Raw genomic sequence first — 27,977 nt, 5'->3', positions numbered from 1 at the left:
TTCAAATAACGTATAATGTTTCATTTATTTCTAAGTTAGTTTAAATATTCTTACAAATAATAATTTAAAATTTTATTAAAAATTGAGAATGTTGATATTAATATATAATTTTACTTATTTTATGTGACACAATGCTGTTCCTAATTTTATTGATAGATTTGTTTTGTATGAAAAACTATTTTTGTGTTTTTCTTTTCATACAATTTTTAACGGAATGTTTTAAGCATTCTCCTTTTTGTAATTTAATTTCACAATAATATTTATACTTAATAAATATTATTATATCAAATATTATAAAAATTTTATAATATTTATGATTATATTTGTACACTAGACTGATCATAATAAGGAGTCATCCCTTGTTGGTATCTACCACCATATCCATCGAGTTTATTCAACTTCTGAAGTAATCTTTTAGATATTATTTTGTTGGATAATTGCGGTTTTTTTGGTAAAAGATCTTTACTAATCATATTAAATTTACATCCATCAATAGAACTATAACTACCGTAGCTACACAAACCATAACCATTTGGCCCGTAATTATTGCCACTAATATAATAAGGGTACAAAGGAATTTGGTTTACTGTAGAAATATAAGAAGGTATTGCAGATCTCTCAGAGAAAGATGAGGCTCCTCCGGCCTGGTTTCCAGACAAGCAAGATAGACATCCATTACAAGTTCCGCTTAAAAGTTTTTTCTGGTTCTGACACCCATAACAACCTATTTTAATAAACACTTAAATGATTTATAATAGATTATGACAAAGTAATAAAAATAAAACTGCATAATTGATAACCAATAATACAGCGAAACCTGTTAAAAATAATAAATTATGTAGTTGAGTTTGGTGACAACATTTTTTTTAAATATAGAGACAATAATAACATTTGTACTAACATAGAAGTTATTTGTAGGAATAACTTAAAATTATAATTTTGAATTACTTGGTATAGAAATAATTACTTAAACCTTAATTATTCTGTTTCTTTAGAAAAAGTTATTTTCTTCAACTTCAACTGTACAACGTTATAACACAGTAACTAACTCTAACTAACCAATATTTATTAACATTTACTTTTTACATATTGCTTTTTATAAAAAGATAGGTTGAATTTTTCTATCATATCTTTATAGAAAACTCATAATAATTATTCTTGTAGAAGTTACAACACGATAAGAAACAAAATCGTAGAATAATATACATCACAAAATTTGCAAAAATCATTGTCTTGTAAAATTTAATACAAGTAATGTTTTGATATTGTACAGTTGACTTGTCATAATAAATATACTTACTAAAACTAGAAAAATGATGCATAAGAAACACGTAATACATCAAAAAGTCAAAAATGCTCTAAATAAAAATCTCTAAAACATGGAAATGATTTTAAAAAGTCTTCAAAAGGTAAAATTTTACTGAAAATTAATCTTAATAACAAATAGAACATAGTAACAATACATGTGCAAATGATTAAAAGTAATATAATATAGATCACTCGAATATTATTAAATATAAATATTAAACAATAAAAAAATTAATATTTTTTCAAATTTTAACTGATTAATGTTTGAATTTTATAAATTTCTAAATTATTAAAAAAGCAAAATATTTATATTTATTGTTTCTATTCGCATACGCCTTTTAAATTTTTTCTAAGGTAATGTTTTATGATATCAAATCTCTACATGGAATTCTACTAAAATAAATTGATTTATAAAAACTACAATTTTAAAATGTAAATTACAATTTATTAAAATATGATTGTAAAAATATTAAAAAATGTATTACAAAAGTTTGGAAGTATAAAATTCTTTATTGCGTATTTAAAATCCAATTGCAAAAATGTTATAATGTATAGTAACAATATATGCAGTACTAATAATATATATTAAAAATTAATATGATTACATTTAAATACTTCTTAAATGAATCAAAGTATCAAAAATAAATTTATTCATAGCTGTCATATAAATCAAATTTTGTACGTTAGTGTAATAAAAAAAACTACAACTTCCTATCTCTAGTAATTACTACATATATATTTTAGTCAAGCTTATGACCAATTAAAGATTAATACATTTTAGTTTATTAAGAACTGAATTACACTTACCATAGTTAAAACATCCATTTTGGGGCTCAAAACTACTAGCCTTAAAAAAAATACATCGACATAATGAAAAAATTAGTATAAAAATATATTTATTAATTGAAATATTGAAAAATTATTTATTATTGATAGTTTAAAATCATCTATTTAAACGTTAGTGCACAAAATATTACATTAAAAACAATAACAATTGCTGCAGATAATGAAACAAAACTAATTGTTTTTTATATTATGGTTTCTATTCATACCTCAATAAAAATTTGGCAACATAATATGATTATAAGACTAGAAGCAACTATAAACAAATTCATTATATTATTGGTAATGTAAAATAATTATTCATTCAGTTTTTCTAAATATGTATTTTTTTTATAATTTGATGACCCTGTAAATTTAGCAAAAAATATTTTAAATATTAACAACTTTGTATAATTACAAATGAGTTTCACTGTAAGATTATTGTTGGTGTATTGGTTATTTATAGGGATCATATGTTTACTGAAATTTTAAACCTACAATATGATATTTAAAATAAAAATACTTAATAATGAAGTATTTTTTTAGAATAATTGTTTAAAATGAAAATACTGTTGAAATTTTAGATAGTCTCAAGGACATCAACATCAATCATATTCGTTGACTTATTGATGAATCCATTTTGAACATAACCTGAAAATTATCGTAATAAATTATTTCATCACAAATAAACTAAATACTTTAAGTACTTAAAAAATGATAATTAAAATTATATATAATGATATATTTATAATTAATATTATTTAAAACAAAAAATATTAAAAATACCAATAGCCTCAAAAATATCCTTGGAACTAATTTAATACATTTTTATTTTAATTATTGTTTTTGAAGTAATTTTTTTATTTGACACAAATTTTATTTATTTAAAAACTATATAGTTAGATAAATTTATTTATATCACTTTTTTTTAAAAAAATAACACATTTGTGTAATTGTCATGCATTTTTTTATTAAGATTACATTTAATGTGAAACAAAGAAGGTATTAATTTTACTGTTATGTGTTTTTTTGTAAATATTTTCATTTCTTAATGGACTGATAGTGCTGATTATCCGAATTATATCTAATTAATGACATAACAATCGTAAAAAAAACCTATCAGCTGTATTAAATTTAAAAAAAATGTTGACAATATTTTATCCTCGTGGAATATCAAATACCCAGTGCTAATAGGGCATTTGTCCCGGGTAGAAGTTTAAAAGAAGCGGTAATTTTATTTTATATATCTTTGAAAGTGGGATTTTTTTAAAAATTTATTTTATCAAATATTATAACTCAAAAATAACAAAAAAAAAATAAATAAATAAATATCCTATTTAAATCTTACATTTTTGTCTTCTATTTAGTTATAACAAAATGTTATATTTTTCATATTAAACATTTGTATATAATTACATGTATACAGATTTTTATAAATAGCAAGTGCGGTAGTAAATAGAGTAATACGTATAATTATAATAAAACATTTTTCTATTAAGAATTTTTTTGGTATCACCATAATTTGATTAAGTTTGAATTTTATTGTTTTTTACAATTAAACTATATGTATAGTTTGCCAAATATGTAACAAAAGTGGCGCAGAAAACATTTTTTTTTAGTTCAGTAGTAAAAATATTCTTAATTTCTGAAATACTGGTCAAATCAATAGTAGTAATCAATCAGTCATTTTCTTAGTTGCTACATTTTATAACGCTTAAACTAGTAAAATATATATGTTGTCATTTAAAAATATTAAGTTGGTACTATGAAGGATAAAGAATTGATCTAAAAAATATTTAACCACCCAATAATAATTTATGCAAAATTCAAAAATGTTTAATTTACATAAATTAATGTGTAAATTATAAATTTCTTTGAGAGATAACAAGCGATCAATAAAATTGCCCTCTATATAATTGTAATTCAACTATACAACTATACAAAATTCAACTATACAAAATAAGGAAATGGGTCAATCGTTACAAAAAATGAGAACAATAGGAACTCTTTTCCCTATTTACTGAAAACTCTGTATTATTATTTTCTCGTTATATTAATCATATTTTTAATAGGGCTGGGTTTTACTTCTTTAATCAGTAATATACAGAGTGTTCAGTAAGTTAGGAAACAGTTAAATTGTTACAAACAATGAGTACAATAGAAATTCGTTTCCTTATTTACTGAACACTCTGTATAGAGTACAACTGACTAACTGACAATGCTTAATTATTGTCTTTATAGACTACGTTTTAAGCATATTTTGTTTTATTTACTACTAATTAAGAAAATTAATTAATTGAATTTATTTTATTTAACATATTAATTATCTTACAAAAGTTTTGATAAATCGATAACAATTTTAAAACAAATACTCATTTAGTTACAAGCATTTTAATAAAAAGAATTAGTATGTAGTGATAGTCGGTGAAACACATACTATAGTAAGTATACTTTGCCTGCGTTCCGTACCAACTAATTGTATTAAAATGCTTGTAATTCAATGAATATTTGTCCAAAAATTTTAGTCCATAAAATAGGTATAAAGTTAATAAGGTAAATGGTTGTAATTTAAATTGTCTTTGCAAATATGTTTAAAAAAATAACCACTTATATGGACAGCAAAAATGTTTACCAGCTAACTTAACTTAAGTTATTATTTTTAAGTACCTAATAATTTAATTAGGTTCACAATTAAAATTTAATAACTTATAATATTAACTTATTTTTTTCTAACTTAACTATATAATAAGAATTGATCACTTATGGCTAATATTATTTAAATCTAATAAATATATAACTTAAAAGACATAAAAATTACTAAAAAATCACTACAATACTACTATGGTACATTGTTCCCAAAATACATACCTACTAATTTTTGTGGCTTTTTAAGTTAATTATTTTTATAATTTTTGGTTTTAAATTAGTATTTATTTATTTTAAATGTATTTTTAATTTCTAACTTAACTATGAAGCATCATACTCCCCAAACGTATATTAAAGAAAGTCATTATGGTCCGTATTTTTAAAATATTTATAGACTTTTTTTTTTATTAAAGTAATTTAGTTGGCATATTTATCACCATCAGTCAGCAAAGTCATTTCACTAATATGTGTCTCTAAGATTGTCCCTGTAGACAATTATAAAATATCACTTTGCCTACTTTGACGTTTCTTGTGACACCGATTTATCCTAATCCTTAGACACAGTGCCTTATGGTGTATCTATGGGGATATTTTGGAGTAAGCCCCTCTCATTGACATAAAATCATGGTGGCAAAAGGTAGTAAAAGGGCGACCACCCCACTACTTAACGTTCTATAAGTTATCTGGATCCTCACCTATTATCGAATTCTTAAATCACCACTACAATTCAACCTATAAATAGGGTCATCCCAAAGTTAAAATATATGAACCAAGACATTTTTTTTTTTTTAGAAATACTTAGGAATTTATCTTTTACTTTGTATACATTTTTCGAAAATCTAAGCCTTGACTTATCCACAGAAAGTATTCAACTTAACTTCAAAAGTATAGCAACTTTTGCATAAAACGTTAACTCTTTCAACTTACATTTTAAAAGTATTCCGGAAATTCTTCGAACTTCAAATATATGTTAAAAAAAAGATTATGTAATGTACTATAAGGTAAAAAAAAATTTATCTCGACGATTTATCTTTAATATACAAATGGCTGCTATATTTAAAAATTATGTTATTTTTAAAATAAAATTTTCGATTCTATAGTTTCAACTTTAAATTGCTATAACTTTTTAAAAATATATGGATCAATATCATTTTTCTTTCATAAATACTTTATATATGTGCCTTTCTTCAGACGTATTTTTTTTTAAAAATCCATTTCTTCTTATACAGAAGAGTTCAAAACTTTAAAAAAATGTACAAAAAGTAGAACGTCAACTTAACTTCTGAAAATGTTCCGAAAATACTACAGACTAATGATATGTTAAATTAATGCTTATACTATTTACTATAAGTTAAAAAATAATTTGTCTCAATATCTTGTCTTCTATATGTAAACGGCTCCACGACTTAAACAACAAATATTATGTTGGTGAAAAGAATCATTTTTCGTGTTATAATTTTCTATTTCAATTTTTTTTTTCAATCAATTTGTCTACTTTTTAGATCAAACGGTATACAGGGTGATCCATTTAACATTGACCAGCAAATATCTCAAAAACTATTTATTATTTTAATAATTTTTTTTTTAAATTATTTTAGTTACATAAAACTCTACATTTATCCATGATCAGATAATTTTTAGGTTCATCCCTTATGCCTTAAAAGGGTACCAACTTTTTTTTTTCAAATGGAAACATATATTTTTAGTTAGATATATTGATAGAGTTTTTTTTTTTATAATTTTTAGCGTTTGAATTTTTCATTTAAGTCGATTAGTTTGCATGTTATGTTAAGTTTTGATTTTTTTTACCTATATATATGTATAAAACGGGTAGACTTGTAATACAGGTAGTTAATTGCAGCGGTTATGATGGCTCGTAAAGACACATATTAGATAAGATAAGATATTTGCTGGTCAATGTTAAATGGATCACTCTGTAGTCCTATAAAAGGTTGAAATAAGTACCCCGTTTAACCCCCTTTTACAAAAAAAATTATAAAAATTATTTAAGTATTAGTGTTAAATATTTTGCAGCTTTTATGTCAATCCAATAAGTATATTTTTGGATAGCTCTTTCCAAAAAGAATGTTCTAGATATTAATTATTTATAACAAAGTGAGGTATCGAAATACTGAATGATTCTTTTACTAGCATTTTTCGTTAGCCTCTCTTAGACACTCGATTTCTCTTAAAATGATAATTATGTTAAGAAAATCTTTATTAGATAGATAGAAATTAATGTTGCTATTGGAATAATCCAATAATTTCTTCTAAAAATTAAACACTATCTATAGATTTGCATCTAAGCTTTTTTTATCACTGTCAGATATCATCTATACTTGTCCTTATTGCGTTAGGTTTGATTTTATAATTTTACTTAATTTTTAATGGTACTTTTATTATATTATGAATATTTTGTACTTTGATATTTTTACCTACATTTTCAGGCACTCCCGTGCTCACTTATTTATATTTGTGGCACTAATAGAGGCGTAGTATAACTTTTTTAGTGTCATGCAGTCAACATTTCTTAAATTATGCTCTGCTTCCTGAAATAAAAAAAGAGTCAAATATAGACTTGATAAAGTAAAAAAGAACTTAACAACTCTAAAATCTATCTATGCATAATTGCATAAGTCCGTCGTCAACCTTAATTAGTATGCATTGTATATATTTAACATTTAGATTAAAAATAAATAACAGTGTATACTTATTACTTGATCTTATTTTTATATTTAATTATTTTAAAACATATAATACTGTATTATTAAAAATTATTATCCCATTTAATTTATTATGTGCTTTTTTTTACTACTACTATTTTACTAAAGTGAAACGTGCTAGTCACACCTGACTTATTCATGCTGATGTGTCATATTTATATTAAATTACTGCCATTTGCGTCCAGCACATTGACTATGTAAACAGAGCAAATTGTTTAGATGTATTATGTCCAAAACATTTCGACAATGAAAACTTTAAAAAGACTGGCTAAATGAACGTGCTGGACATAACGTTTTAGTTATTACTCATAGACTGTAATTATGATATTCCATGTTACAATTACGCTTTACTTAACATTTCAGGTATATAAAAATAGAACAATTTTTATTTTATATTAAATCATTAATTGTTGAAATACAAGTTACTAATTTTAGTTCATTTTTTTTAGATAGTGACTGGAAGTCCAACAGTTAGACACAGTGATGATTTGGAAATCGGGCGCGCATCATCTGTAAATTCAGCTCCCATTAGCAGATCTAGGAATGTAAAAACTAATAAACCAATAACGGCCGAAGAAATTAAACCGTTTAAACTTCTTACAGGAACACCTAAAAAAGTACCGACAAGAGGAGTTACAAAGCCTAAAGTAGCAGGTATTTTAAGTTACAAGCCTATATATAACGGTTAGGTTTTTAGTAATTGTATCAAATAATTCACAAATAGTAGACTAGCACGTTAAGCGATTTCTAAAAGTATGGATGGGTGTTCTTGCGAGGAATATATGTATAGGAGATACAATCGCCAATAAAAAAATTATGAAGAAACATGATTATTTTGGATGGGGTAGTCCAGCATTTTCTCATGCACAAAATCATAATAACAACCATGACTCTAAGTAATAGATTTTAATAAACTAAACTAATGTCTAGATGTCATAGTTTTAAATAATAATATAATTGAAGAGTAACTAAAAATGTTCTATGTATTTAAAAAAATTAACAATATATTATTTTTTTTTTTTAAATGTATTATATAATTAATAACTATAATAACTTTCTAATAACAATTTAAAAAGCTGTATTTTTATCAAATTATGATTTTACGTAAATACACAGGGCAATTGAATTTTGGTAATTTAAAAATACATAATTGAAACTAAGGATACATAGAACATTTATCGAGAATAATAAGGGTGATCAATTAAAGATAAAACATTCAATTTCTCAAAAACTATTGTATATTTTCAATTTTTGTAACGGAAAACATTGTTTGATTCACAATATTCTACAATAAGAGAGAAAACAACTATCATTTTTTATAAAAATGAAGCGGATTGCTCGTTTTACATGTTGTTTATAACACAGTAGAACGTTTAGACAAGAATTATTAAGTACTAAGTAAAATGATTATAGAATAAATTGAAGTAAGTATCAAAATAATAGTAAAATAATTTTTTTTCGTCCCTTCAAAAATAAAAAACCTAAACTTTAATTTTCTTTAATGGAACCCCCATTTTTAGATAGATAACATAACATAAAATTATTTCAAAACATTTTTATTCTTATTAAATTTTATCCAATCAAATATTTGCGTTTTAAATTTGTTTAAAGATTTAGATTTAAAATAGAAGTTCATCATTAATTTGGTTTTCATTATTACCGTATGCAACAATTGTTAGTTTCAATGAGCCATAATTTATCATCAGTAATTATTCTTACTGTCATAATTGACGGGTATGAAAACAAAAAATATCAATAAAAACTCGTTTATGTGACATCATAAATATATGACGACTACTGTATGCTATCAACAAATCATCACTAGACAATTTTTCAAAAAAACTTCAACAAGCAATAAATGAAGAAAAGTTTCATCAAATAATAAATATTTTAAGAATAAAATTAAAAACAAATTTTGTTTTCTATCATTTAATTAAATTTAAAATAGGAGTTTCCATTAAAAAAATTTAAAGTTTAGTTAGTAGGATTAAAAAAAAATTATTTTACTAATAGATACTAATATTAAAATGAATAGTAAATTTTATTAATTAATTTAAAATTTTTAATTTTAGTATCTATTAAATTATGTTAATTTTACTAAAAATAATAATTATTTTACTGTAATTACTACTTATACATATTATTTTCTGAAATAAACAATTTTTGCCTATTTAAACATTTTAATGTTTCCAAGAAAAAAACTTTGTTGTCTCCTTAATTAAACACTTTCGATCGATTAGTTTAATATTTTTACTCTTCAATTATTATAGAGTCGTTTTCTTGTGTTACTTTTAAAAATAGCTATTATTCTTTTTACCCTAGTATACAAAATATTTTAATTTAAAAAAATTTTAAAATTAAAGAGTTATTACTGAAATGTTAACTAAAAATTTTCATTTTTATATAACGCATAGTCTCCTTTATTTCATAAAATGAAAAGACAGGAGTTATATATTATATTTAGTTATACTTTTTTTATAACAATATTGTTAAAGAAAAGATTATTATTAATATATTTCACTTTAAATTTTGATAGCTAACAATTATAATTTCCCTATCAACTCAATGCAACAAGAAGAACCTACTCGTCCACAATATCGTTCCCGTGCTTCAAATGATGAAATTGAAAAATCAGAAAAAGCAAATCAAAATTTAGAGAAAATGATACAGTTTATGACAGTAGTAGGCCACGTAGACCGTTATTTGACATCAAGAGCTAGATCATTAGTTACCACATTAGGAAAAGCAATGGAAGAACATTCAGATGAGCACCGTCATTATGTAAGAGAAAACCGTGCATTGGATGAACGCCCTGAAGAACAATACTATCATCCAAGAGAAGATCATATAAATCGTATGAATACCAAATTTAGTGATTATTAATTTTATATTTTCTAATTTATTTACCATAGTTTGTATAGTAAATGTAATTTTATTTTTTATATAAAAATATTTTTTAATTAACAAAACTTTTTTATAAATAAAATAGAGTATTACTATATTTGTATACTAAAAATAATTTGTATTATAAAATAAAGTACTTCTATAAACAGTACTTTTTTTTTTATTGACCTATTAATGTGAGTCACATTTTGTGACTTGGGTGAGTAATAAACTTATTAGTAATAACTTAAGTATTTACCATTGAGTTTTTTAACTTCTCATAAATATAATAAAATGTAAATTATAAGAAGAATTTTGTAATGTCATAACTTCTTTTTAATATTTATTTTAATTATCTTTAATATTTATTTATAAATTCATAAGGATTTTTGCTCAAGAGGATCTAAGAATCATTTTTTGCTTATTATATACTCCTACTAACATTAAAGTTACAATCTATTATTAGTAATAATTAACTAGAGGAGAGATATAGCCCCTAAAACCACCTTTGGTTATACCTTATAAGACAATGGGTTAATATGGAAATCAGTTTTATTTTTTATAAAACATTTATTTAACTAGATTATTTACTAGATAATGATGTCAATAATTAAGTAACTAAGTGATAACCTTTAGACTAATATTTTGAGTTGTTAAATATTTTAAGTTATGGCTGGAGGTGAAGTGTTTTTGTTGTTATTCTTGTCATTAAACATTTTCACTCTATTTTTCAGTATTCACTCTGTATATGTTAATTTATACTGTTTGCATAATTACTGTGGTGCGACCACAAAGTTTCTATAGAAACATTTGTAACTCCTCTAAATAAACTGTGTTTCTTTGGAGAAGAGGAAACAAAACAACAATGTGTTGGAGAGGCTCTCCGTGTCCACTATTCAAATTTATAGAATAGATGGGATTTTAGACCCAAATACAAGTTTTAAACCTACACAAATAATAATATTAAATTTATAGTGCACATATATTCCTCTTTTTCAATGGTAAAAGAAACAAATAAAATTAAGAATCAATCTTGTAGATCTAATTTCTTTAATTTATTTACTGAATAAATACAAATAATTTTATTTAAAGGAGTTCAAATTTTTTCATTAGTATCTTTTATTTTAAGCACAACTAAAAATAAAAATATACATTGAATGTCTAAGAATAAGTCTTAAAGTGAGGAATTATCTATCATAAAACAAAACTAAGATATATCACTATATATAACTAATATTTGTAATATATTTTCAGTCATGTTACTTTTATTTAAAAGTTCTATAAAAGTTTTTGATGCTATAGTTTACAAAAATTACAAGTCTTACGACAAAAGATTAAAAAGTAATTCAACAATTGTAAAATACAATTTTTTACTTCAATGAATTGATGAAATATCAATAACAAAGTAACATAAGTTATATTTTACTATATATAATATCTTAATCTAGATTATATATGAATTCATTTAACAGAAATACCGATGATAAATTCTTAATTTCTAGCACTTTCAGTAGCTAGTTCAGTTTGAGATTCGGTTTTCTGTCTATTCCTCCAAGCAGTCATATATGTACGAGGATGTATAGGGAGAAATCCTGCCAAACCTATAAAAAATTTAAATAAATTCATTAATAATTATCATGAATCTAGTTATGAATTGTACCAATAAAGAATGAATTCAAAATTAGATGTTTTCTGTACATTTGAAAAAGTAATTTAGGAGAAATTTTTTAGAAAAATTACTACATTTTATTATTGAAATTTATTATGCTGAAAAAATTGAGTTTTCATTCTAATCAATATAACTTTTGTTACATTTTATAAATTATATGAATTGATTATAGTTTTATGCCATTTAGAACAATATAATGCACATTTATAAAATTAACTTTAAATAATGTATCACAGCTTGTCAATATTATCACAATACAAAGTAATTTTGCAATACAAAACAATTTTTAGCTTAAGAGTTTAACATTTTAATAATTTAACATTTTTTCTTCCTTTAATATTTCTTCGATTAGAGGCGAATATAGACTCCTCAAAGAAGAGTTTCTTTACCTTACTTACTCTAGCAAGAGATTATGATAAAAGCCTAGCATATAATTAATAAATAATAAAAACATAAAATTGTATTAACAAACTAAATTCAATATAAAAATAGGACGTCTAGAAAATAAGGTTTTGGACTTATGTATCACAGAATAATTTTTGTTAAATTAGTTTGTATACTTATCATTTAGATCATTTTCAGTACAAAATGAATGGTTTGATATATTTATTGGATGGAAAATGTTCCAGTAACCTCTGATTATTCAGTGTTACAACCTTTTTCATGTACTATTATATTTATGACATCCTTTCACTTACAGACTATTAACTGTTAATGTTTCTTCAACAATAATAACACTTGAAACATTTTGATGAATGTTTTAAATAAAAGTAGAGTCACATAATGATTGATTAAAAATACATATATTTTATTAATTACTTTATTTTTTATCATTTTATTTATCTAAATTTAGGTTCAACACCACTAGGGAGGGTTTAGACTAGGAAGCTGAAAATGAATACAGTACTACAAATCTTTAAAATGCTTATTTATCTACTACAGTTCAAACCATTTAAAAAATAATAATAAAAAATACCTAATAACTGTGCAACTGGATCAGTTAAACGTGCTTTTTTTGCCATCCAGTATTTTATCCGTTCTAAATTAAAACTGACTAATTTTTCACCATTATGATTTTCGAGAGGATCAAATGTACCAAGTTGTTCAATAGGATGAGACTTACAATCTCTTCGTTGCTAAATAAAATTAATATATATATGTTATACAATTCATAAATTTTTGTTTAAATAAAAAATAATTTTACTTACAAGGACAACTATAATATGATAAAAAGGTCTATTAGCACATCCATGTCTAATTAAACGTATCGATTTTTTAGCTTTTTCATAATCATCTCCACCACCACTAGAAGGCAATAATTTTTTTATGATACGATAAGCTCTCATGCTTGCACTAAAATTTATATATTAATTATTCTCAAGCAATATTAAATACAATTTTAAATTAATTATATTACATAGATAATCATGTTTTATATTTAACACTAATGTCAAACAATAAATACAAGACTCAATATATTAATACATACAGAGTGATTCATTAAACACTAGCTACACAATTTATCTTAAAATAACATTTTTTTGTAAATTTTCTTTTTTATCTTTCGTTAGTTATGTATTTCCATTTATCTTTTATAAAATATTTTTTATGTTCATCTCTTATGTTTTATGAGGATATTTTATTATTTATTTTTAATTTTAGAATATATATTTAACTAGCTAATAAAACCTTTTGGATCAGTATTTCATAAATTATTAACATTTTAATACCCAGTCATTTAAATTTGATAATTTACTATTTTAAAAGCTAGTTGAATATGTATCTTACCATTTTAAAAAAACTAGCACCTCTGTAAGTTATAAGGGATGAAAATGTAATTAATAACTAATAGAACCAAAAAATATATATCACTAAAAAATACCAAAAATAATTTTCTTAACATAATTATTTTAAGAGAAATATAATGATTAACGTTAAAATAATCACTCAGTATGTCTTAATATATATATATATATATACTTTTTTTTTGAAAAGTTGAGAACTCAAATAAATAAAAGGTAATTTTTTATTTTAAATAATATTTTAATCAAAAATTATCAGTGGACATTTTTTATTTTAAAATTATTATTGCAAGTAAAATTTTCAATTAGCTATTATTTACATGATGGCAACAATAAATATTTTATATTAAAATATATCTAAATAGATACTCAGAAATTAAAAATTCCTTAATCACACATAATCAAATAAACAACTAATAAGTCAGTTAAAACAATTGTAAAATTACTGTACTCGAAACAATATATTAATGTGATGGATACAAGCTTTAAAATTTAAAAATTAACCTAAAATTATTTAATACTAATACAAAATAGTACAGTAGCAAGTGTCTTAGCAATCGTAATTAGTTTTCATTTATTTTATTGATAATACCCACTGCAATTAGGGTCATTAGTTAATTTTTCGTTTATTATATTTCAAATAATGTAAGAAGTTAATATTCAAGATTGTAATTCCTTTAATTTTACTAAAATATCAACTTCTAACTTCAATACGAAGTTGAAAATTTTGAATTATCATAACTAATGAAAATTTTTATTTACAATAGTTTAAATACTTACTTAATTAAATATTAAAATACTATTAAAAACGAAAATGTTATAAATAATAGAATTGAATTATTCTTGAAAAACTCAGGAAACGTAAGGTCGAACTGTTAACGAGCGTATCAGTAGTGATGAGCATTATTGAATTATGACTATCAAACTAATTGATAGTATTAAAAGTTTATTTCTAATCGATAGTTTAATTCATAAAATGAATAATCTCTAATATTTTAGATAATTTTTGAAACAATACGTAGTATATAGCACGACAAAAGATATATTTTATATTATATACTACGCAAAAAAAAATGTTTTATTGTATAATTTAAAAGAAAGACTAGTCAACATTTGTATCATTGGCAAATTAGAAAATTATATTATTATTTTTTGTGTGAATTAATTTAAATTCTTTAAACATTCCAACCTCTATCCTATAGTGGTCAATTCTATAAATAATTTTTGCATGCAAAATTTTGTTATTTATTAAAATTTCTAAGAATTAGATTCAAAACAGTCTTGTACAACCCTCGGGCTATCATATTATTTTTTAAGCCAGAGTGCAGAATGCTTGTGTGGAGGCCAGAGAGATACGTATGTTCGTCTTTATTTAATAAAATTAAGTTGTTTAAAAGTGATTGTTTGATATTTGTTAATTTATATTAGAATAGAAGTGTAATTTCTAACACAATTTATTATTCGATTCGAATTAGTTAATAGTTAACTAATTATTAACATAATAATCGAATAGCTATCGATAGTTTAAATTATGCGATAGTGCCCGTCACTAATATATTTGTAGTCTCTTTATAATCGATATATATTTTATCAGTTATTTGTAATAACACCGATAATACATTGATAACCGGTATAAATAAACAAACTCAGACGATTTGACAAATTATTGAATCATCTAGTTTTTAATTTTTTTTTGTCAGAATTAAGGCTATAAAGTGAACTTTATCAATAAAATGGATCCTAAAGTAAAACTTAAATTTATTTAAATTGTTGTCCTTTACATATTTTACAAACCTAATTTTATAAGTTTCAGGATGTACCTGTCCCAGCTATAGATAGTTTATCAGCAGCTCTTAAAATTAATATTGTACCAAATCAAGAATATCTTTTACAAGGTAGTGTTTTAGATTCTGCTGTTGAAGTTCTTCTGCATAGATTACGAGGACTGTGTGATAATGTTGATTCAGGACCAGAAACATTTCATGATCATGAAATGTGTTTTAGTATAAGTAAAACATTTTAATATACATGTTCTTATGTCTTAATTCTATAATTTCATACAACTTTTAGGGAGTGCTACTCCACAACCTTTAACATTAAGAGTAAGACGAGCAATAGATTATTTAGATATGCCTTACCAATTGCGTTACATTGGACAGCCCGAACTAGGTTAGTAAAAGTTAAATAAAAATACTATTACACTAATTAGCAAAATTCTTATGTAGAAAGAAAAGTCACTTGATTTTCATAAAAATTTATGTTCAATTAAACAGATAAATTTGTTTATTTGTTAAATTTTTTACTTATCAAATAAATCTTATTTTTGAAATAAGATTATTAAATAAGTACATATATAAATAAAATCAAGATTTTAAATAATATCATATTAAAGTTTTTGACGATTTTTTATAGAACTTATCGGTGTCATTTAAAAATTTTAAGTTTCCTTAATAACTTAATTAAGAGTTAATGAAAAGAAAATATGATAACAACCTTTATTAGATTATTTAAAATCCATAAAACATAATTGCTGAAAACTAGTTATTATACCAATGACTAGTACCATTATCCCCAATCATTTTATTTGAAAATTACTCCTTTTCAGCATGAAAATTTAAGTTTAGTAGTCATTTTTATTTATTATTAAAATATTGTGAAAAAAAAATGCTAATTTTTTCATATGAAAAAGAAATTCTAACAGTTACAAATATGACCCTTTAAAGAGTTCTGTTTCATAAAATGGAGTATAAGTTTCTTATATACTTTGCTCCTATATATATTTCAAATTTTGAAGAATTACTATAATAGTTAAATCTATATTAATAATAATGAATGAATATTTGCTATATTTCTTTTTTTTTTAATTTTACAATATTAATTTGTGCTTGTAATAGATTAATAAATAATGTACAGGAAGAAAAAGATATTTTTTGAGACAGCTTATACTCAAAAGTTGAATTTTAGTAAAATGTGATATTAGGGATATTACAGTTCATTTGGGATATTACAGTGTTTATTATTGTAACTAAAATTTTATTGATATTTTATTAATAAAACCATAAAAAAAATTATTTACTCATAGGAGACAAATCACGCCCAACTATTTTAAGAAACAGTATTGATATTGCTACAACACCTACAATTGTTGATTTCCTTACTGAAATGGGATTCCGAATGGATTTTGAGTACATTTTACGTGGTTATATGTTTCGTAAAGGTCGAATGAAGATAACTGTATCCAAAATATTTAAGGTATGAAATTTAATAATAGTTCAAATGACTTGAAAATATTCTAAATCATTGTTTTTAGATGATGGTTGTGGGTAAACCAGCACCAGAAAGTGTAGACCCTATTTCACAGTCATATCTTGTAGAACTTAGTGTATTGGCACCAAGTAATCAAGACGCTATTGCTGAAGATATGCGAATTTTCGCAGAGCAGTTAAAGCCATTAGTACATTTGGAAAAAGTTGATTATAAAAGACTTACTCAACCACCTACATAATTATAATTGAGTTGCAAAATTTTAGTTGTAAACTTTTGAACTATAATTGTAAATTTTAATTAATTAATATGAAAAATATAATGAAGCGATTTATGTAATTAGATTATAAAAAAATATATGTATTTTTAAAAATCAATTGAAATTTTTTATTTAGTGAATAATTGCTAATTGTGTCTCATGCAATGACTATATAATTATAAAAAATTGATATTATTTTTAGAAGTATCCTAAATTCTATAATTTATTAAAAGTCAATAATAACTTTAAAACAATTATTTAAAAGATGTTAACATCTTTTAAAGCTGAAAATGAAACATAGGTCTGTGTTCATGTATCAGTGTACAAAATGTATATGTAAATAATTTTTGTTATCGTCAATCTATTCTCTCACGTATCTCATTGTACAGTCTTCCCTTACTTTCCCATGTGTTTTTCTGTTTATCGCTTTATTGACAACTATTGCCTTTCTAATCTAATATATGTATAAAAAATTGTTTTTTATTGCTATTAATTCGTTGATATTCTGTAACTGAAGCTATCTGATTATTTTTTTTTGTATGCTAAATAAATTTACATTTATTTTATTTTCTTAGTTGTTAATGCAATTTAGTTATTGTAATAATATCAATTTTTAATCAAAATATTAAATTTTTTTTTGTGGACAGAAAGGTATCGATTTTTTGATGGAATAACAACCTTCATCCCACAGCTAATTAACCACATTAGTACAACATCAATATTGATTTGTCAAATTAATGAAAAATAAAGTTAAAGTATAAACAGGTCTGTTTATTTTTATTTCTAGAAATTATTGAACCACCCTACTTTTATTGGTGTGGTAAAAAAATACTATTAAATTATAAAAAAATAAATCGAAAACTGTTATTGATAAAATATTAAATACATAAGACATAAATTTTCAGACTAGAAAAGTTAAAAAGTTATATTTTTGAAAGCAAAACATGATTTTATAACAGAAAATTGTAAAAAACAGACTGACATCGATATTTAAGATTACAGTGATAAAGAATAAATATATTTTACCTATTGTTAATTTTTTTACCAAAAATGTCATCACCTAATAGTGTAGAATTCTAGTTCATTATTATGTGTAAATAAAAATGAAGGAAAAAGATACAATTTTTAAAATTACATTAACATAAATATTGAAAAAAATATATTTTATTTGAAAAAAAAACACTTAATTAAGTATAATAAAACCAGTTTTAACTATTAAAAATTATTCTAAGTTATATAAAAGTTAAAGTAATAAAAAATAAGTTTATTAAAACTATCACATTTTCAATTGGTGAAAAGGTAATTATGGTTTCACGTTTTCTTTTCCTTTATAAACAAAACGTTTGTATACCGGAAATACCTTTAAAAAAATTATTAAAAATAAATTTAAGTTATCATAATATTAATACTTGACTATAATAAGGAAAGTTCAGAAAAACTTTTTAAGATCTACTAAGTGTAAAAAAAAGTTAATTATTTTTGTATCCAAAAGATATAAAATGAAGATAATCTTTATTTAAGTTACGATCTACAAATATTTGGTCATATATAAACCTATTATTACATAATACTTTATTAAATTATATACATTAATAATACTTACTTTAGATTTACCAAAATTTGCTGTTTTTTTAAGATCAGAATCATTTTGCTTAGAATTTTTCAACAAAGTTTTAGTAATCTAAAAATAAAATAAATTTAATATAACATATAATTTTTTAAAGTAAGATAAAAAACTTACATTTTTTAATTGAGTATTATTTGGAGTGCTCATTCTAATTATTTGTTTTCCTAGGGGAGTCTACATATGAAAATAATTATTACTATATAAAATATTACATTGAAACAATAATTTTGTATGAAATTAATAACTTACAGTCCTTGCATCCTTTTCTTTTATATTTAATGATGTGTTTGGACTTGGCAGAGATTTACGTAAACTTCTATATATGTAAATATAAATATACTAGTAGTAAATTAATAATTTTTAAAATAAATTGTTTAATTACAAAAAGTTAAATAATTTTGTTTCATTTGCAACTTGTTAATAATAATATTGAGTAATTTTTATTATTTTTGGACATAAAAATATTATAAAAGTGAAAAATGTTGATATTATTTTAAAAGACCTACACTCAAAAATTGTTTACAAAGTGTCCATTTTACTTAAATATTTAGTATTTAATTTCATTAAAATAATGTAAACATATTGCTAAAAACATTCATATTAAGGCAGTTTAAAATCTGTATATTTTTTATAGAAAAAATTTTCTTTAAATTATACTAACAAAATTAAAGACATTTAAACAAACTAAAATTTACAAAAATCTAAATGGAAATTATAAATCAAAATTTATACATTATGAAATTTTACCAACAATTCAATTGTCAGTAAATTGGACTATAGGAGTCTTTGAATTGTAATTGATGCAAAAAAAACTTATTAAATACTATTATCCTTTTTTAATAATAAATTGATTTATAGTAATTATTACAAATCTATTTTTAATAAGACTTTCAATATATTAAAATTTTGATGTATTACAAATTAAAAAAAAATGTAGCAAATTAAATAATAATTAAAATATTTTTAACATAAATAAAATTTAGTTATAATTTTTGATAAATACATAATTTTCAAATAAACTTACTTGATCTTCACAAATGTATTATTTGATGAATCTTTAGATATAGTACCAGCAATTGTGGGTGTCGACGAAGCAACTGGTTTTATCTATAATAAATATCAAATAAATATTACATATAATAACACCAAATATAGTATCAATAATCATACTTGAACAGGTGGACTAACAAATGAAGTATTTTCTTTATCACTATTACTTAAAGACATATTCTGAATCATGTCCTTAACTGGTATATGAGCAACAAGAGGTCCTTTGATATTAATTTTATTAGGTTTTAACGACTTTACAATTGTTCGACTACCAGTTAATTTAGTATTAACTATTCCTAAAGTATTAAAAAAACAAATGTTACTTAATACTTTTTTCTGGTACTAATATCTTCATAAATAATTATTCTTATGATTAGCTATTTTTAAATGATTATTAAATATAAAATGTCTTAACTTTTTAAGTTAAAGCATATTAAATTTAACCTTAGTTAAATTCTACCAGGGATTTTAATCCATATTATTGTTAAAATTGATGTTAATTTAGTACAACTCAATTGAAAACCGATATTATCAATAAATACATATTTATTAATGTAATATTACCTATATGATCAAGTGCTTTTATTTTTGTGTCAATACAATCATTAATTTTATGTTTGTCAAACAGAACGGTATCCTTGAAAATAAACAAATAAATAAAATTTAGACTGCAAAAATATATGAACAATTAGTTTTACTTTTTGAATATCATGTGATCCAAGAGATGCATCATTATCACTAAAATTATCAATTATCCACTCTGGTTTAAGAGAGTTTAGATCGAATGAATTATATACATGATCACCTAAGGTTAAACCTGATGTACTATTATCATTGATATCCAACATTTCCTTTCGAAAAAAATTATAATTATTAATTATTTTTACTTTTTAAATAACATTTATTAGTTAAACTTACATTTAAATTTTTATACGAAATAGAAACTGAAAAGTTTGTAGAGCTCCCCTCTAATGAGTTTTGTCGAAATGCTTTATTTAAAAAACTATCAGTTATATTTAAACTTGTATCAGATTTTTTTTTATTTTGGGGAGTGTACATAAAAGAGTTGTGTTCATGTTTTTCTCTAGATAATTTTTTACTGTTTTCTATAAGCATTTTTATTCTTTGTTGTGTTTTTTCTTTGAGCAATTTTATCTCTTCTTCATTGTTTGGAATTCCTAATTGATTAAGATCATTACAACTTGATGATAGACAGTTTTCTTTGTCTATTTCTTTTGTTTCATTATCATTTTCAAATTTAAATGTTTGTTTTTCATTAATATCTATATTATTATGTTCTATATCATCAATTCCAGTCATAGACACACTTTTTTTAATATGTCTTACTTGAGGTTCCCACATTGGACTTAAAATATTTCCACATGGTGGTTCTATTCTTGTAGACAAATTATCAGAAACTATATCAAAAGGATCCATTAAAGCTGCCTTCATTTCCATAATATCAAATGGATTGTTATTAAAGCTTTGTTCCTCAACATTTTTGTTTTTATTTGTCTCTGGAGTACTCCAATCAATAAGAGACTCAATTGCTTCAGATCGAAAAGAATTCATGTCTCTAAAAACAATGAAAATTATCATATACTTTGTTATAAATTCTATAAAATATTTTTACATCTATATAGTTATTTATTATAATAAAATAGGTTCAGTAATTAACTAATAATAATACTTCTATTTGGCTGTTAAAAAACTATTTCTTCAAAAAACATTGTCAAGACATCACTTATTAACATTGATTTAAGAATATTTTTCATTTTATTTGAAAGTTATAAAAGATATTATTTTTAACTTAAACATTTTTTAAGTTTTTTAAAAACAATTATACAGCTGTCTCAGATCTATGTGACAACACTTATAATTTTTGATAAAATTAACATTTTAATAAAATTTTTTAAATAATAATTATTGTCATCTTAGATTATGTTTTAAGTATATTTTTTACTATTATGACTAATAAAAAAAATTTTTTTAATGGATTGATGATAATTTAAAAATAAGTACTTATTAAGTTTTAAGTATTTTTATACATAGAGTGGATAGAAAATTTTAGTTAAATAATAAAACCTTGTTTTAATATATACCTGTGATTATAAGAGGTATAATATAAGAATATATGAAAATTATATCAAATTGAATTTAATAATTGTTATTACAATTTAAAAAAAATTTCTAATATTAAATGTCAGTAATATTACTTTTAAAAACAAATATAGAATAAAAAAAATTAGTAATTATGAAAAGATTGTAAATGATCAATGTAATGTGTGTACTACCTTTAATTTAACTCCGGTAAGATTAATGTTCTGTATTAAATGCGTAATATTTCTAAGATTACTTAAATTAATGTTCCAAATTATTTTAGTTACGAAAACTAAATAACATACATAAGGAATATCAGTAAACATGTATTATTGAAGTTTCAAATGTTTGTGTGTAGTTAGTTATTTTAAAGTTCGAATTAACGAAATAACGTATTTACCTAGCTCGTTCATATACCATTATCACATTAATATAGTTTAACGTTTTCAATGATAAAAAAACACGAGTAAGCATAATGATAAAAACTTTTTATCGTTATTTTTATTCGTGTATATTTCCATTGTGAAATTCTTACTGTTTTGGTTAACTTCTAAAATTATTCGGGAATGAAAAGGTCGTAATATTATATACATTTTAACACTATGTGTATTTATACTTTTAAATAAGATATCAACTCTTACGAAACTGAATACTTGTTTGAGTATAAAAGTAGTTAACACCTATACAATATTTATGTAATTAAACTTCCAGAAACATAGTTTACAAAACAAAGATTTTGAGGCTTTCTTTAAATTCTATGAGATTTTTAGCAATTTTAAGAATAACACCTAGTATAGGTAAAACTGAACCTTGTTTTTTGCTCATTTATTATGAAATAGTTTAGTAGATTATTAAAGAGAGTTGACATATGTAAATTAAATTCTTTATCAATAAATTTAATCGTATATTTAAACGAAAAAATATGTTTAAAATACTATTATTTATCAATTTGTTAATAATTAATTTTTCATAAACGTCAATAAAATCCTTCTTGTGCTGATAACTGCAGAAGTTATCAAATCATATTTGCATTCAAATTTAATTATTTGTGTGGGTTGAGTGAAAATAATTTATTATTTACTATTAACAAATACTCTAACTTAGTAATTAGTAGTTTATTAAAATTAATGTTAAAAAAAATAAATAAAAATGTTATTCCATTTTAGCTATGAATAAAGAGTATGCAAGTATTCACTCTGCAAGCATTGAACAGATACACGAAATGCCTATAAATGAAATAATTCGACCTTTGCCACCACAAGTCGATGATGATAAAGTCAGAAGTTTAATGAATTCCTTAGTTGTAAGTTTGCATCAGCTTATAAATGATTTACTTACATATTAATATTTTACAATGTTTTATGCTGGGGTAGCACTTAACTCACATTTATAATTGAATCAACAGAAAAAATTATAAAAAAAAAAAAAAATTATTATAATTTAAATTTTTTTGCTCTACTATCAAGTTATTAATAAAGATAAGATAGGTGATTTTGGTTTTTAACAATGATGCACAATCCTAAGTTAAAATAAAATTCTTTAGTATTACTCCTGAAATTAGAAATAATGAAAAATTGAGTTTTTAAGTAATTAAAACAATAAAAATATTATTTATTTTAGTATATTATGTTATTAGGATCCTAATCTTAAAGACAGTGTTCCACCAATAGATGTAATGTGGATTGTGGGAAAAGAAGGAGGCAACTATTACTATTCATTTGGAGGATGTCACAGATATGCTGCTCATAAATGTTTAAATTTGGATACCATTAGAGTTAAATTAGTAAAATCAAATATCAATGATTTACATAATTATTTAGGAGCATCAACCCCCAACCTTAAATAACTAACTAAAAAAATGAAAAATTTTTCTTTTTTTTTTTTATTTTATTTTGGAAAATTACAGATAGATAGGATTCTATACAGTATAATAAATGTAAAGTTTTAGATAACATAAAAAAAGATAATATATGTTGTGTTATAAGCATTACAATGTGTTTAATTGAGACCAAAAACATTGTTTATAAATTACTTTTGTTAACGTTTCATGGGTTATACCAAAGTGGATCTTGCTGCAAATAAAAAAGAATTAAAAGTCAATAGTTAATAAATAAACAAAAAAAAATTTTTTAATGTTACCTCTTGGGTTTTAGCTTTAACTTTTCTTTCAATAAGTTGCTGTAATGCTTCAGATCTCACAGATAAGGTATCTACTTTCTCTAATAATTGTTGATATGGAGATAACGGTTGAGTACCCATGACTACATGACCCAATTTTGAATCAATCTTAGCATCTAATCTGGCATTCCTAATCAAATTTACAATCCAACATTCAGCTTCTTCAGGATTCATATTGAGTTTTTCAGCTAACATACTAAAATAAAATAACCTTTAATTATCAATAACTTCAAAATTAAAATTTAATTTATTTTTAATTAAATATGTGTTTAAAATAATTTGTTGTCTCATTCACCCTATGCTAATACATTGATGTATGCGACAAAATGTTTCAAAAATCATTAAGCGAGCATTTTCTACAAAGTCATCCAAACAAGCAGTTAAAAAGAAATCATTAAATAGAACAATTTGACATTCATGTAATTTATCTCTAGCGCCTTCAAAATCAAAGTTAACATATAAATTTTCTAAAAGTTCAGTTATTGGATCTCTGTATGTATATGATTCCTAGAAGAAAGATGTATCAAAATGTATAATAATAGTATTTACAGATAATTTAACTATTCAAACCTGCTGAATAACTTTAACAAGGTCTTTCATAGCTGCACGCCTTGAACGGTTAATAATAACAGCGGTTGCTAAATAACGCAATATATGTGGACACATGGTTTGAATGGCGTTAAGATAGCTTTAATAAGACATAATATAATATTAAAAATGAAACTGTGACACTTTGTTTTTAATGTTAGTATAGTTACTTTGGTCGGTATAAAAACATGTCAATTATAAGGTCACGACCCTTTACATGATTAAAAAATACAAAAAGGCCCCAATGGATGAGCCATGTGCGTTGTTGAAGTAAATGTAAAGGGGAACCATTTGTGTTTGAATCAATATATTCCCGAAGTTTATTTAAGTCTTCAAGAGCAGTATCCCAATTTTGAATAAGAATCTCTGACGCCAACTTTCCCCAAAGTACATTCAAATAATTCTAAAATACAAGTTAATAATAAAAACGTTAATGAATAAAAATTAAAAACAAGATAAACTTACTTTATCAGTAGGAGACATGACCAATAAATAAAAATACAAGTAACTTGTAGTACCAGCATAATTTCCACAATCATAATGGTACTTGGCAAACTTGTACATACTCTCCATCATTTCTACCTTAAACTATTATTTTCATATATATGAGAAACAAAAGTAACAAAGAACTAGTTTGGTTTTTTGCCTGGAAAGTTAACGATAACCAATTTTTTGTGCAAGGCAAATAATAGAAAAGTATAGGGAAAAGAAAAAAATCTGTGTATATTTATAGATTTGGAGGAAAGGTATGATAAAGTTTTAAAGTGGACACTAATGGGAAAAATTCCCAAAAAGGTATATTAATATAATAAAGGATATGTCTGATAGCACTGGTATCAGGGTAAAAAGTGTGGACAGAGTAACAGAATATTTTAGGGTAAGAGTAGGAGTGGACCAAGGTTTTGCTTTAAGCCCTTATTTATTTTCTATAGTGATGGATGAAATTACTAAAGAAATACAATGAGAGGTACTGTGGTGCATGTTGTTTACTGATATTATAATGTTAATAGGAAAAAATTAAAGGTTGAAAGTGTGGAGATCAGCTTTTGAAGGAAAGATATTAGAAATAAGTAGAAGTAGAAGAGAGTATATAGAGAATGTGTTTGACAAAGGAGAACATGAGTTAGGTGAAATGAGATTAGTGACTATATGCAAGGATTTAATAGGAGAAATGGAAAGTTTTAAGTATTTAGGAGATCAGTTGTGCAAAAGAACAACGGCATTGGACGATGATGCAAAATACAGAATGAAGTGCAGGTGGGTGAAGTGGAGAGAGCAGCGTTTGATGTGTTATATGATAAGAGAATTCCAATGAGGCTGATAGGCAAGTTCTATAAGACTAGTGAACTATGATGTTTGGTTCAGAGTGTTGGGCAATTGACAAGAGGATAGAGCAGAAAATGTGAGAATGCTTAGATGTATGAGTGGAGTGACTATAGATAGGATTAGGAACAAATACATAAGAGTGAGTATAGGTATAGTGTCAATCATGGATATGATGAGAAAAAATAGATTTGGATATTTTGAACATGTTATGAGGAGAGAGGAAAGGAAAGCTGTGAAAATAGTTATAGAAATAAATGTTGAAGAAAGAGGTAGAGGAAAACCAAAAAATGAAGAATGCTAATAAATGTGATAAGAGGACTGCTGATGTTTGTGTAAATAATGTGGAAGATTGTATCAAGTAAAAGTTTAGAATAAGGTGGCCGATCCCAAGTAGTTAGGATAAAAGCGAGGAAAAAGAAAAAGAAGAATATAGCTAGTTTTGATAATAGACTATTTAAATAATTTAAGTTGTTTTAATTTAATCATAAAAAAATAAACCTGAAATATGAAATACTTACATTAAACTCTTTAGTTAAGTAATTTGATAATGTTTTAGGATCCCGCATAGTTTCCATAGTTTTCATAACTTTATCATCACCAAGAAAATTCATAACCACATTAACTTCACTCTGTAATTGATGAAGTTGTGAAACTATTTGATCTCTTCTCAATTTCATTTCCTATAATAAAATATAAAAGCAATTAAAATAAAATACTCAAAAAATTTAACTTAAATTTTCACCTCTGGAACTTCTTTGTCTGGATTTAACTGTTTGTATATTTCAATTACATAATCCATCATGTTAGTCTTATTAAGTATGTCTAATTTTGCTGATAATATTTCATTTTCATTATAGATCTGGAAAACACAAAAAAAATTATAATTAGTATTTATAATTTAGAATGAGTATTGATGTATATATTAAATACAAAAATATTCTTTCTAGTGATCAATTATTTAATAATACAAAATTATTTTAAATATTACCAACAAATTTCTAAGCAAAATAATAAAATAATTAAAAAGGTAATAAACTTTAAGTACTCAGAAATAAATGACTTTGTAAAAACAAAAATTCTAAATGAAAAGGGAACATTAAAAAAAAAAGAAATATTTTGACTATAACACAGGCTTTTAATGAGCTAGGATGAAGGAAAACATTTACATATCAAAAATCTTACAATTAATATCTAAAAGAACATTTTAGAAAAAAGTTTAACACAATGTTAAATATATAAGAGAGCAACATTATTAAGTTCAAAAAAATGTTTAAATATTAGAATAAAATAGAATAAATTTTGAAAAAAGTAAACCAGCAAATAATTTAATAATATAAATATTAATATATTTATTAAATATAAATGGACAACATTTTTAAACATTATATTTTTAATAACATGAGATTTATAAATAATCTATTAAATGAGTACTACATTTAAACTTAATCAGAACTTTAAATACAAGTATCTCACTTTTTTTGCCCACAGAAATTCCAATAGAGGGGCAACTAAATGCCGGTCTAAGTACTTTGTCATCTTACTTGTCAAATCAAATTTGGCCATTTTTTTTTATTAAGTTATAAATTTTACAGTAGATAAAAAATTGAACACAAAAACTTAGCCTGTCGGCATGTGAATGAGAAAACTATTTCAGTAAGCAAAGCCGTAACTTAATAATTACAAAAAGTTATTTACATTATCTAGCTTGAGTGGCATTACGATATTTTAGGTT

At 23.4% G+C, this 27,977-nt stretch overlaps 7 protein-coding genes across 12 annotated transcripts; 3 read left to right on the top strand and 4 right to left on the bottom strand.

The window, feature by feature from the left end:
* Positions 1-91: 91 nt before the first annotated feature.
* Positions 92-7,711, bottom strand: LOC126902633 (uncharacterized). 3 transcript variants are annotated; one of them, XM_050680105.1, is made up of 5 exons: positions 7,627-7,711; positions 7,216-7,325; positions 2,361-2,781; positions 2,116-2,155; positions 92-724 (listed from the first exon to the last, which is right to left on the bottom strand). In XM_050680105.1, the coding sequence occupies exons 3-5, from the start codon at positions 2,421-2,423 to the stop codon at positions 318-320; spliced, it is 510 nt and encodes a 169-aa protein (XP_050536062.1). In that variant the 5' UTR covers positions 2,424-2,781; positions 7,216-7,325; positions 7,627-7,711; the 3' UTR covers positions 92-317. The 3 variants fall into 3 exon arrangements, with proteins under 3 accessions (XP_050536062.1, XP_050536061.1, XP_050536063.1); XM_050680104.1 differs by lacking the exon at positions 7,627-7,711 and adding an exon at positions 7,494-7,561; XM_050680106.1 differs by lacking the exon at positions 7,627-7,711 and having other exon boundaries at positions 7,212-7,444.
* LOC126902629 (uncharacterized) lies at positions 7,704-10,554 on the top strand. Its single transcript, XM_050680095.1, has 3 exons — positions 7,704-7,862; positions 7,949-8,153; positions 10,036-10,554. Exons 1-3 carry the CDS (start codon positions 7,821-7,823, stop codon positions 10,380-10,382), a joined length of 594 nt encoding a protein of 197 aa, XP_050536052.1. The 5' UTR covers positions 7,704-7,820; the 3' UTR covers positions 10,383-10,554.
* A 1,180-nt stretch (positions 10,555-11,734) lies between these two features.
* On the bottom strand, positions 11,735-14,784 carry LOC126902638 (probable 28S ribosomal protein S16, mitochondrial). Its single transcript, XM_050680114.1, has 4 exons — positions 14,634-14,784; positions 13,260-13,404; positions 13,028-13,187; positions 11,735-11,983 (listed from the first exon to the last, which is right to left on the bottom strand). The coding sequence occupies exons 2-4, from the start codon at positions 13,395-13,397 to the stop codon at positions 11,874-11,876; spliced, it is 408 nt and encodes a 135-aa protein (XP_050536071.1). The 5' UTR covers positions 13,398-13,404; positions 14,634-14,784; the 3' UTR covers positions 11,735-11,873.
* Positions 14,785-15,454: 670 nt separating this feature from the next.
* Positions 15,455-17,494, top strand: LOC126902627 (mediator of RNA polymerase II transcription subunit 18). Of its 2 annotated transcripts, none has more exons than XM_050680092.1 (5): positions 15,455-15,598; positions 15,667-15,862; positions 15,924-16,022; positions 16,936-17,105; positions 17,164-17,494. In XM_050680092.1, the coding sequence occupies exons 1-5, from the start codon at positions 15,587-15,589 to the stop codon at positions 17,356-17,358; spliced, it is 672 nt and encodes a 223-aa protein (XP_050536049.1). In that variant the 5' UTR covers positions 15,455-15,586; the 3' UTR covers positions 17,359-17,494. The 2 variants fall into 2 exon arrangements, with proteins under 2 accessions (XP_050536049.1, XP_050536048.1); XM_050680091.1 differs by having other exon boundaries at positions 15,464-15,598; positions 15,661-15,862.
* A 1,028-nt stretch (positions 17,495-18,522) lies between these two features.
* On the bottom strand, positions 18,523-22,526 carry LOC126902614 (uncharacterized). The gene is made up of 10 exons (XM_050680066.1): positions 22,348-22,526; positions 20,972-21,629; positions 20,752-20,904; positions 20,618-20,690; positions 20,174-20,349; positions 20,028-20,110; positions 19,253-19,319; positions 19,118-19,177; positions 18,980-19,057; positions 18,523-18,736 (listed from the first exon to the last, which is right to left on the bottom strand). The coding sequence occupies exons 2-10, from the start codon at positions 21,623-21,625 to the stop codon at positions 18,680-18,682; spliced, it is 1,401 nt and encodes a 466-aa protein (XP_050536023.1). The 5' UTR covers positions 21,626-21,629; positions 22,348-22,526; the 3' UTR covers positions 18,523-18,679.
* An 81-nt stretch (positions 22,527-22,607) lies between these two features.
* On the top strand, positions 22,608-24,157 carry LOC126902640 (sulfiredoxin-1). Of its 3 annotated transcripts, none has more exons than XM_050680119.1 (3): positions 22,608-22,727; positions 23,320-23,456; positions 23,790-24,157. In XM_050680119.1, exons 2-3 carry the CDS (start codon positions 23,322-23,324, stop codon positions 23,997-23,999), a joined length of 345 nt encoding a protein of 114 aa, XP_050536076.1. In that variant the 5' UTR covers positions 22,608-22,727; positions 23,320-23,321; the 3' UTR covers positions 24,000-24,157. The 3 variants fall into 3 exon arrangements, with proteins under 3 accessions (XP_050536076.1, XP_050536075.1, XP_050536077.1); XM_050680118.1 differs by lacking the exon at positions 22,608-22,727 and adding an exon at positions 22,734-22,950; XM_050680120.1 differs by lacking the exon at positions 22,608-22,727 and adding an exon at positions 23,084-23,203.
* Positions 24,103-27,977, bottom strand: LOC126902616 (eukaryotic translation initiation factor 3 subunit E). Its single transcript, XM_050680068.1, has 9 exons — positions 27,719-27,977; positions 26,988-27,104; positions 26,764-26,925; positions 25,385-25,507; positions 25,090-25,322; positions 24,902-25,019; positions 24,627-24,838; positions 24,293-24,527; positions 24,103-24,225 (listed from the first exon to the last, which is right to left on the bottom strand). Exons 1-9 carry the CDS (start codon positions 27,806-27,808, stop codon positions 24,199-24,201), a joined length of 1,317 nt encoding a protein of 438 aa, XP_050536025.1. The 5' UTR covers positions 27,809-27,977; the 3' UTR covers positions 24,103-24,198.

Source organism: Daktulosphaira vitifoliae, unplaced genomic scaffold (genome assembly GCF_025091365.1).
Source record: "Daktulosphaira vitifoliae isolate Bord-2020 unplaced genomic scaffold, ASM2509136v1 Scaffold_3, whole genome shotgun sequence".
NCBI classification, from domain to species: Eukaryota; Metazoa; Arthropoda; class Insecta; order Hemiptera; family Phylloxeridae; genus Daktulosphaira; species Daktulosphaira vitifoliae.
The sequence above is the reverse complement of the archived record's forward strand: the minus strand, read 5'-3'. Positions and strand labels throughout refer to the sequence as shown.

Coding starts and splice junctions, on each gene's coding strand:
- LOC126902629 (XM_050680095.1), top strand. CDS start 7,821: ATGATATTCCATGTTACAATTACGCTTTACTTAACATTTCAG. Junction 7,863..7,948: donor CGCTTTACTTAACATTTCAG/GTATATAAAAAT, acceptor CATTTTTTTTAG/ATAGTGACTGGAAGTCCAAC. Junction 8,154..10,035: donor TACAAAGCCTAAAGTAGCAG/GTATTTTAAGTT, acceptor AAATTTTGATAG/CTAACAATTATAATTTCCCT.
- LOC126902638 (XM_050680114.1), bottom strand. CDS start 13,397: ATGAGAGCTTATCGTATCATAAAAAAATTATTGCCTTCTAGTGGTGGT. Junction 13,188..13,259: donor ATCATATTATAGTTGTCCTT/GTAAGTAAAATT, acceptor AATTTTATTTAG/CAACGAAGAGATTGTAAGTC. Junction 11,984..13,027: donor TCCAGTTGCACAGTTATTAG/GTATTTTTTATT, acceptor AATTTTTTATAG/GTTTGGCAGGATTTCTCCCT.
- LOC126902627 (XM_050680091.1), top strand. Junction 15,863..15,923: donor TGAAATGTGTTTTAGTATAA/GTAAAACATTTT, acceptor TACAACTTTTAG/GGAGTGCTACTCCACAACCT. Junction 16,023..16,935: donor CATTGGACAGCCCGAACTAG/GTTAGTAAAAGT, acceptor ATTTACTCATAG/GAGACAAATCACGCCCAACT.
- LOC126902616 (XM_050680068.1), bottom strand. CDS start 27,808: ATGGCCAAATTTGATTTGACAAGTAAGATGACAAAGTACTTAGACCGG. Junction 25,323..25,384: donor TCATGTCTCCTACTGATAAA/GTAAGTTTATCT, acceptor CTTGTATTTTAG/AATTATTTGAATGTACTTTG. Junction 24,226..24,292: donor TTAAAGCTAAAACCCAAGAG/GTAACATTAAAA, acceptor TTTTATTTGCAG/CAAGATCCACTTTGGTATAA.
- LOC126902633 (XM_050680105.1), bottom strand. CDS start 2,423: ATGAATTTGTTTATAGTTGCTTCTAGTCTTATAATCATATTATGTTGC. Junction 2,156..2,360: donor GTTGCCAAATTTTTATTGAG/GTATGAATAGAA, acceptor ATTTTTTTTAAG/GCTAGTAGTTTTGAGCCCCA. Junction 725..2,115: donor AAATGGATGTTTTAACTATG/GTAAGTGTAATT, acceptor TTATTAAAATAG/GTTGTTATGGGTGTCAGAAC.
- LOC126902640 (XM_050680118.1), top strand. CDS start 22,911: ATGAGATTTTTAGCAATTTTAAGAATAACACCTAGTATAG. Junction 22,951..23,319: donor AAGAATAACACCTAGTATAG/GTAAAACTGAAC, acceptor ATTCCATTTTAG/CTATGAATAAAGAGTATGCA. Junction 23,457..23,789: donor GTTTAATGAATTCCTTAGTT/GTAAGTTTGCAT, acceptor TTATGTTATTAG/GATCCTAATCTTAAAGACAG.
- LOC126902614 (XM_050680066.1), bottom strand. CDS start 21,625: ATGAATTCTTTTCGATCTGAAGCAATTGAGTCTCTTATTGATTGGAGT. Junction 19,320..20,027: donor AATACATTTGTGAAGATCAA/GTAAGTTTATTT, acceptor TTACATATATAG/AAGTTTACGTAAATCTCTGC. Junction 19,178..19,252: donor AAGAAAAGGATGCAAGGACT/GTAAGTTATTAA, acceptor TTTCATATGTAG/ACTCCCCTAGGAAAACAAAT.